At 41.6% G+C, this 8,787-nt stretch overlaps 1 protein-coding gene across 1 annotated transcript; it reads right to left on the bottom strand.

Annotated features, from left to right (window-relative positions):
• Nucleotides 1-26: 26 nt before the first annotated feature.
• On the bottom strand, nucleotides 27-8,717 carry LOC145482122 (organic cation/carnitine transporter 2-like). The gene is made up of 9 exons (XM_081460724.1): nucleotides 8,336-8,717; nucleotides 5,512-5,746; nucleotides 5,096-5,291; nucleotides 4,474-4,701; nucleotides 4,118-4,252; nucleotides 3,646-3,728; nucleotides 3,440-3,560; nucleotides 2,865-2,931; nucleotides 27-2,463 (listed from the first exon to the last, which is right to left on the bottom strand). Exons 1-9 carry the CDS (start codon nucleotides 8,645-8,647, stop codon nucleotides 2,266-2,268), a joined length of 1,575 nt encoding a protein of 524 aa, XP_081316850.1. The 5' UTR covers nucleotides 8,648-8,717; the 3' UTR covers nucleotides 27-2,265.
• Between the last annotated feature and the right edge of the window lie 70 nt (nucleotides 8,718-8,787).

Here is an 8,787-nt window from a genome sequence, read left to right as displayed (position 1 = left end):
AATTGTTGATCCATGTTTTTTGCGGAGATGGTGGGAGGTAAAAGAGGGCGTCTGGGAGGGGCACTTAAGTATGACGTTATGCAAATACTTTTGTAATGCCCTCTCTGTATCGCCTTTTCACACACCCACTAGAGAAAAAAAATTTGCATTCAGTAGCTTTTGCTAAGAGAGATCAGACGGTATTGTCAGCTGTTTACTCAAGACTCGATATCTGAAAAATGTACTTACATATCCTCGAGACCTCACTTAGATATGCTTAACCGAACATGGTTAAGATATGCTTTGCGCGAGCGATTGCCGTTGTGCGAACAGGTTGCGATAAAGGACGTGTGTGGAGCGAATTTATCAAAGTCATCAAAGTGAATTGGTACGAAAAACATGGTTTTATGTTACACAATGGATCGATCTTCAGCACAGTCAGCGTGCCGGGATGGAGAGAGAGAGATAGCAGGAAAACAATTGGATTACATCAGATTTTAGATTTGATTTTAACTCAGCGAAGGACATTCGAAGAAATCAAGACATGTGTCACGTTTTAGGGACGGAACCAAGACAATAATGTCATGAATTACCGTGATAAAACCAATGGAAAAAAAATTGATCAATGTCCCATTTTTCAAACTCCAGAACTCGGTGTAATGCCGGAATCGGATCAAAGGGCAAACCTTCGAATTAGAAATTTCAACATATGAACAAGCTCCAGCACTGTTAGTTCACGGATTCAAATATACCGATTTCAACCTGTGGAAACAAAACATTATCTTGGAAATCGATTTTTTTCACCCTTTTGCGGAGGTGGCAGGAGTGCTTCGTTTAGGCTGCGGAGCCATATAAAGCGATTTAACAAGAGTTGGAGGGGGTAGTTTTTGCTCACTTTCGCGCGCTCATCAACTCACTAACCCTGCATCGAAAAAAAGAAAAACTATAGACTGGAGAGTAAATCCTAACATCTGACCAGTGCTCGGACCTGCCGCGTGACTCGAGATACTCTGGTTGCAGGATGCGATCGTTCGGGTAGTATGGGAAGGTTGGGTAACAACAAGGAAAACGCATAGGCCGAAAAATAAGGGTGGAGCTCGACGCGGGAAGGAAATGGGGTATTCGTTAAATATGGAAGACTGGGATTTGAAGGGAGTTCAAACTTCAACATGGTTTTGATGTGATCAATTTGGTTAAGATTTGATCATCCTACCGTCCTACGCTATAAGGACGTCTGTAAACAAGACCCGGAGGGCAGGGAACATCGGTCTAGCAAGCTGGGAGGAAGTGGCTGAAGACCGCAGTGACTGGAGAAGGACCGTGAAAGTGTGCGTCTAGAGGAACGAGGAGTTGACAGAACAGCAATGGGACGAGAGGAGTGAGCGCAGGTGGCAGAGAGCAGATTTCTCTGTCCTCAGAGCCAGGCGCGACTTTTTCCTGTGACAACTGCGACGTGCAGAGCCTGATTTAGAATTGGCCTTTACAGCCACACCTGGGCTGCAACTCAGCCACAAGATCTTCTGAAAACGGACGATCGAGACGAATACAACAAAATTAAGGAAAATCTTACTATCTGTTCTGTGGCTGGTCAGCCTTGAAATATTTCTCCAAACGTTCGCCAAAGCTCAATGGAGGTATTGTTCAAAGACCTTCCTCACGGACCGAACAAAGTCAACTAGAATAAGATGAACCTTTAATATATTACCACATTATATACCTTATACTTTTATTCCGTTTTATAACTTCTTGATGCATCACATAAATCTATTTGGACCTATGAACATGCTCAATGAAACATCAAAACGTACAGCCGTTTTCTAAATTAAGCGAAATCTTAATGACAGCGAAAGCAAGTTGTTAGGCTTGCAGCATTTCTCTCGTTAGTTCTGCTAACTAAACTGAGCTAGTTCTATTTTCTTAACGGCGGCAAGAGCTAATAATTCCTCCATCCCGACGGTGGAGGAAGCAAATTCTCCCAACTGATCTTCAGGCGTTTCGCACAGCGCTTAAGTAAACGAGTCAAATTGAAGGCCTTCCAAAACTAGCGATTTTTGGCGCGCAGCCATATAGGTCATATAAAAGAGGTTCTTTAAATAAGAAAATGACTGACTGAGCGAAACAGAATAAAGTGACCGTATTAACAGGATGGCAGTAAGGCGGCGTTCCACTACATAAGGCCTGGGTCAAAGGCTTTTCACGACAAAGCTAAATTGCCTGAGTTCTGCTACTCAGTTCTAGCAGTCCCTGTTGTTCGCTATTGAAAACTGTGTATATCTTTCTACCACTCTAAACAGCAGACGTGTAGCCAGCGACTTCGTTCTTATCTTCCACAATAACCAATTCTTCTTCTTGCTCAGAAGTTTCTTTGTTAATAAAATCCGGAAGAGGTTTTCCTTGTGTCTCGGGCAGCATGATGGCGATGAGTCCGGCTGAAAGTGACGTGGCACCAAAAACGATTGGAGGAACTACCAGTGGTGTACTGTCCTGTAAAGAGGAAATAACCAATGATAACCGGTTAATAATTGCCATGTCGGACCTGGGTGTGTCCGATTTTGAAAGAGGGCTTTATATGAACTTACAAGCGTCTCCAGTAACGAGAATCAAACACTTATTACTTCAGCTGCAAATATAAGGATGATAGTTAAAAACGAGAAGAAATGTTTGTCGAGGTCTCACTTCCGAAAGCAAGTTGAAACCTGAAAAGTGTCAGTTCCAGAATTCATTTTCAAGCATTTTTCAAATTAACTGTCCAAGCCTTCATGGAATAAAATTAGGTTTGCAGAAAGGACGATGAAAGTTGCCAAGGTAGGACGTACTTTCTAAAGACCTGATTTTATGTGGATTGCTCTATTCCGATCTAAGATGTGTAGCATTTTTTTCCTTACCACTATGTATGGGGCAGCCATTCCTCCAATTCTTGCACACAGAGAGGAAAATCCCACTCCAATTGTTCTGTACAACAGAAATTAACGAAGAAAAGCGAACAATACCCTAATTATTTTAATGTCACCTTATAGGTTTACTTCACCGCTAGTCTGATTCCCAGTGATAAAAATAAACAGAACTTTATAATTATCATGGCCATTTCCGAGTTACCTTATGCCTCCATTTCAAAACGAACCCTCGTGCAAAACCTTTCATCTGAAAATAAGTTTGATTTTTTTTTAAAACACATTTTCAGATAAATAGTTTCGCACAAAGACTTGTTTTGACACCGAGGCAAAACTGAGGCAACTCGGAAATGGCGGGTGTTGGAAGACAAAAGAAAAGCGATACTGCACTCAGCAAGTTTTCTTCCACGCGGATCGAGCAAGAGAGAAATGCTCGCAGTCTAGCCTTCGATATTTTAAATTTCCTCAAAAATTACCAAAAATAGCTATGGAAACAGTCTCTCCGCAGAAGAGATATTCTTATACGAGGACATTTAGTAGTTATCTAGACCTACGTACACGTTATTTACCTCATCACTGTTGGATACAGCTCAGCCGTGTGGATATATATTTGGTAATACGCTGCAGAGATGGTGAACTTGCCGATCAAGGCCAGTGCAATGACGAGGGAGGTCAGATCATTTTCCTTCCCTGAAAACATTTGAAAGAAATTTGACGTTAATTATTTTTTTCAGCAAAAATCAAGACAACGCTTGTATTTCTATTTTCTAATTACCAGAAACTTGTATCAAGAAAACACAGATAAGAGCGATTCCTCCAATAATGTAATATGCCATAAGTGGAAAACGACGATTCACTCTGCAAATGAGAAATAGAAACAGATTACTTAGGAATTTTAACAAACTTTCAGAGGTTAATTATCGTGCAAAAATAACGGCCTCTGATCACTGTTATCCGGAAGTGATAAGAAGTGCTTGAATTCTCACGTTAGGACTTAAACAAATATTCGAAAAAGATAAGATTCCTAAGTCATGATATATTAGATCGAGGGAGAGTCTAATTTTCGTCGGCCGCGTATAATTGTCGCGGGATACGGGTCGCGGGTAAGCTGTCGTGGGAAAGTTGTCGTGGACACGAAGTTTAGACACTCCCTACGTCATGTATATTGGTCTGTCGTGTGCTACACTAGTGTAGTTGACGTAAAAGAAATAATTTCAGTTTTAACTGGTTTTTGCTCTCACTCTCACCTCTCGACTAAGTAGGTTGCGAGTAGGTACGCGGGAATTTCCACCAATCCGGAAGCAGCAAAGTTCAAGTAAAAATCTCCCGCCAAATTTCCCGAGTTGAAGCTGAGCCCGTAGTACACCATGCTGGTCACACACCTGAACGAAACAAGAACGAGTTATTTCTTACTCTGTAATCAGTCAGGTTAATCTCGTATGTAGCCGTGGGAGGTCTGGGTTTGAGATTACCTTCATGTCAGTCCAAGTCTCCTGTCAGTCAATCAGTCAGTCAGTCAGTCAGTCAGTCGGTCGGTCGGTCGGTCGGTCGGTCAGACAGACAGTCTGTACCCTCCCTCCCCCTCCTCAACCAGTTAACTTACCAAGACCACGCTTCGATAAGAGTGATTCTTATCAAGTATTTGGTGCTAAACAAATGCCACAAGTGGTAAGTCTTGGTTTTCTCTTCCTCTTTTCCATCTGTTTGCATCGTCTCTATGGCTCCCTCGGGGTACTCGTACCCATTCTGCCTCGCCATTTTCCGCAAGATTTCTTCTGCTTCTTTGACTCTGCCTCTGGCGGAAAGCCAGCGAGGAGACTCTGAAATCAGCCTAGGAAAAAAAACACGAAACAAAACACAAGTTAAATCGAGTTTAGCAGTGTCTTTGAAGAACAGTTATCCCAGAATCTAGACTCTTAATTAGCTCAAAAGCTCTGAGTTTCCTTAATGGAGCAAACTCTTGTGACCGAAATTTTTGTCCGAAATTTGTCCGAAATGCGATAAAAAGTGTCCAAAAACTAAACGTCCCAAATAAAACGTCCGAAAATTTTTCGTAAGTAATGTATCGTTTGCGCACTTATTGCGAAATTTAATACATATAACCACTGACAACACCTTTTCAATAACCATGTTCTGCTGGCAGTGAGTGGTTCTTATGTTCTTACCGCTAAAAATTCAGATAGATATTCCACGAACACACGTTTAGAAGAATGCCTCACCCTTACCAGTAGTAAGCAATAAAAGGCAAGTTAAGCAGCGTGATCAACAAGCTGAAGGTTTTCCAGTCCCTGACAAAGTACGCAATCAACGCTTGCACAGCAATCCCAACCCCATAAGCCACTTGGGATAAACAGTTCGCCCAACGTCGCCATCGAGGTGTGGCCATCTCGGTCATTAGGAGAAAGCCCGCTATAAGACATCCTACCGAAAGGAGCAAAGAAAGTAAAACAAAAATAAAAATGAACGACAAGCAGGACACGCAGGCCACGCGGATAAGAGATAATTTTCATGCCATGACGAGAGAATTCCACGCTAACTTTCACCCAAAAAACATCGCGAAGTAACGAGCGCAATATCGTTTTTTTGGTGAAATATTTCGAATTCTCTTGTCATTTCTGCCGTTTTTAATCGCTTAACTCACCTCCACTGCAAATTCCGAGGGGAACTCTCAGGACGACATACATAACGAAGTTCACTGAGAAACTTTCAATCAGGGAGGCAATAAACTGAACCAGCATGGTGATCAGAAGGGTCACTCGGCGTCCAAACCTGTCAGACACCCAACCAAAAAAGTACGCACCGAACAGCTTGCCCGCGTAGAATATGGTCTTTGTAAGTGGCACATATTTCTTGGCATCATCGCATAAAATGTTCCACTGAAAAAAAACAAAAAACTATAAGACTAACAGTCACGCGTTTGTTAAAGAATATTAAGGTGGTATGGTACCCTCAATATGGACCAAAAAGTTTGTTTAAATATGGTGAAGAAAGATCAATTGTGTGCTATTGCACTCAAGAAGAGAAATTAAATTTCTAGAGTTTTACTCAAAATGGTTGCTATGGAAACCAGCCACAGCCTTTTGAAGAGTGTTTTATAGTATTGACGCCAACACTTCCTGCTCTTTTACAAAACAAGAATTGACTGTCAAATAAGCATATCATGTAAGTTTCTGTTTCGTTCTGTGATATGAACCTAAGTTTTGACAGTTAACTCTTATTTTCAGTGCTTTTTACAGCTTTATTTGGAAATAACCTTATTTTTTACAACACCCAGTGGACAAATCATCTCATGTCACGTGACAGACCTTAAAATGTTACGATTTTTTTGGTTTATATTATCACGACACTATTGGTCTTTGATGAGCCCAAGTTTCAGAAATTCTACTTAAAAACCTTGCAAAGTAGAAATGTTGGCGCGAAGTCAGTCGGTATAAAAGTAAACTTTTGAGAAAAATGCACTTTAAGTTTCTTACACGAAGTATTAAGCGTTTAACGAGCCACAAATAGTGGGGGGGGGGGGGGTGCAGATTGGATCTCGGGGGAGGGGGTGCAATGGTTGTTCTATTTTGTAAAAAGTTACCGCAGTTGTGGGAAATATTCCTTGTCATAAGGGAAATGAATGAGCCTGTGATGGCAATTCGAGGCAAAGCTTTTCACAAATAATTATACCAATCGAGTTGTGCATGTCTTAAAAGTTTTTTCTAAATAGTTTCGTTCATATAAGTTAAAAATAATCTATATTTTTGGTCACGTTCTTATAGTAAACAGTCGTTGCTATGGCCGTTGCCACGTGAAAAAACTTATACCACTGTGTACTTTCCTTAAATTTCACACTCATCTGGTAGGAAATTCGGCAAGATCGTTTCAAAATGTTTTTGACCAGTCCTCAAGGGTCTTAAGTCTTGTATTTCCAAGAAATTGAATTTTTCATGAACATCGCCATATTTTAGGGTACCATACCACCTTAAAGACGTGATGAAAATTCTCACGTCTCGTAAAATTTTGGTACATTTTACTGGTCTGTTCGTCTCGAATTTTTCACCCGATGTCCTCCTGGAGTATCGATTTCTTTTGCTATATAAGAGAAGTCTTAGGGCCTCTTCATATGAGCCCGGCAGCCGGGCTGGCTTGGTTGCCGAGACGAATTTTGTTGTCTGTTCATATGGGATATTCCAGCCCGGCCTACCGGGATGAAATCCAAGAAACACAACCAAAATAGTGGAACATAAACTTGTATCGTTCGCGGCTGTCGCAGCTTTGTGAACTCTTGTAACTTTACTAATAAAGCTAATTCGCATACTCCTAAAGTATAAATACATACAAGACAAAAATTATGCCATTTTGGCCGCTATGTTGCGAAAGCGAAGCTATTTTGTCTAAAAAGTTTCGTCCCGGTTACCCGGGCTGGAGTGTTCATATGAGAAAATTTTCACCCCGGTTAGCGAGATATCGGTCGCAAAAACCGAGATCTCGGTAACCGGGCCAGCCCTGCCTCTCATATGAATCCATCGACATTCTTACGAAGGAAAGAGTGGCGAGGCAAGATCTCGGAAACCAAGCCAGCCCGGTTGACCGGGCTCATATGAAGAGGTCCTTAATCTTGGGCTCGAAACATATTAGCGGTCTCCAGGCGGGCATGTCCGATGCAAGAATTTAGCAAGTCTGTGACATATAGTTTCGCATTAGATACTTAATATTTCAATTATTACTTTTTTTGTTGAGTTGAATTTGTTAAAGATGATCGAGCGGAATTTTGAAAATATTATAGTAAATATTTACTCTAGCGAATTGCAAACGCGCGAAATGTCTCTCCAGGGCGATTAATTTTCCTGTAAACAAAGATCATATTTCAAAAGCTGTCTGATTCTGTCCGTCTGAGTTTTAGTTGATTCTGAAGACCTCTGAACAGAAGACTTTTCTGTATGATATGCGAGCAGTTCTTCGAGCTCAAGAGGCCGAGTAGACGGAGAAAGGATCACTGTTTGATGGCTCCGCCGGCAGACTTACTTACGTGCAGTAGACTCGAGTCTTCTTACACGGCACGCAATCGAAAGTATCGTCACACACACGCGAAATACTCCAGGGTGAGGTTGGAAAGACAGTGCAAATCGAATTTTGTGACAGCGACACAACTTTTAGATATTACATTTATATCCTCTTTCAGACTGAAATGATCAACCAGGCTGCAATTTAGGGCAAACACGAATAAACCTATTTATTTCAGGATTAGGAAAACAAACTGCACAACATCAAAACATAGCTCCCCGTACAGCTCGTATCTATGTTTCCCTTGACTTCACGAGATTCATTTTTGCGGTTGTATTTGAGACTGGACCCAAATCATGGAAGAAAATTACTACGAATATCTCTAGTTTTCTTCATTCTCGAGCAACATATTGAAGTGCATATCGAATGGGAGATATATATAGTCATAAGGTGTGCGTGATTAACACTGCATCACATACCTCAGTGACGATGGAGGAGTAAGGCACGCGATAGCCGGCTTCTTGGCATGTCCCATTTTGCCATGCTGCACAAAACGTCTTTCCTTCTATCTCCGGGTTTTCAACGCAGTAAAGTTGACCTTCTTTTGGTTTAGCGGCGGCAAAAGCTGGAGCGTAAGTGTACCATGCCTGTGGAACGGCTGCGAGGAAAAGCAGAACCCACTGAATGTGCTGAAATCGGGACCAGCCACCGATTTTGAGCAACAACTGGTCGAATTCAGTCTTTTTGTAGATTCGGCTGAAGGCGCTATCGTCTTCGGCTGATTTCGACATTCTCAATTTGTGAAGAATACGATCAACAAAACAAATATGTCATGCCAGTCTGGCAACGATTACACTTCGCAATCAGATGAGACGCGACAAGCGGTATCAGACTTCGACAGATGTTAATGAGTTTGACGGGATAATACTTT

This window comes from Orbicella franksi, chromosome 3, assembly GCF_964199315.1.
Source record: "Orbicella franksi chromosome 3, jaOrbFran1.1, whole genome shotgun sequence".
Classification (NCBI taxonomy): Eukaryota; Metazoa; Cnidaria; class Anthozoa; order Scleractinia; family Merulinidae; genus Orbicella; species Orbicella franksi.
The sequence above is the reverse complement of the archived record's forward strand: the minus strand, read 5'-3'. Positions and strand labels throughout refer to the sequence as shown.

Bases quoted from the DNA above. Each gene is read 5' to 3' on its own strand.
- LOC145482122 (XM_081460724.1), bottom strand. From the start codon at position 8,647: ATGTCGAAATCAGCCGAAGACGATAGCGCCTTCAGCCGAATCTACAAA. The intron at 5,747-8,335 runs GTATGTGATGCA...GTTTTTTTTCAG, and splicing joins ACTCCTCCATCGTCACTGAG to TGGAACATTTTATGCGATGA. The intron at 3,561-3,645 runs GTAATTAGAAAA...AAATGTTTTCAG, and splicing joins TTTCTTGATACAAGTTTCTG to GGAAGGAAAATGATCTGACC.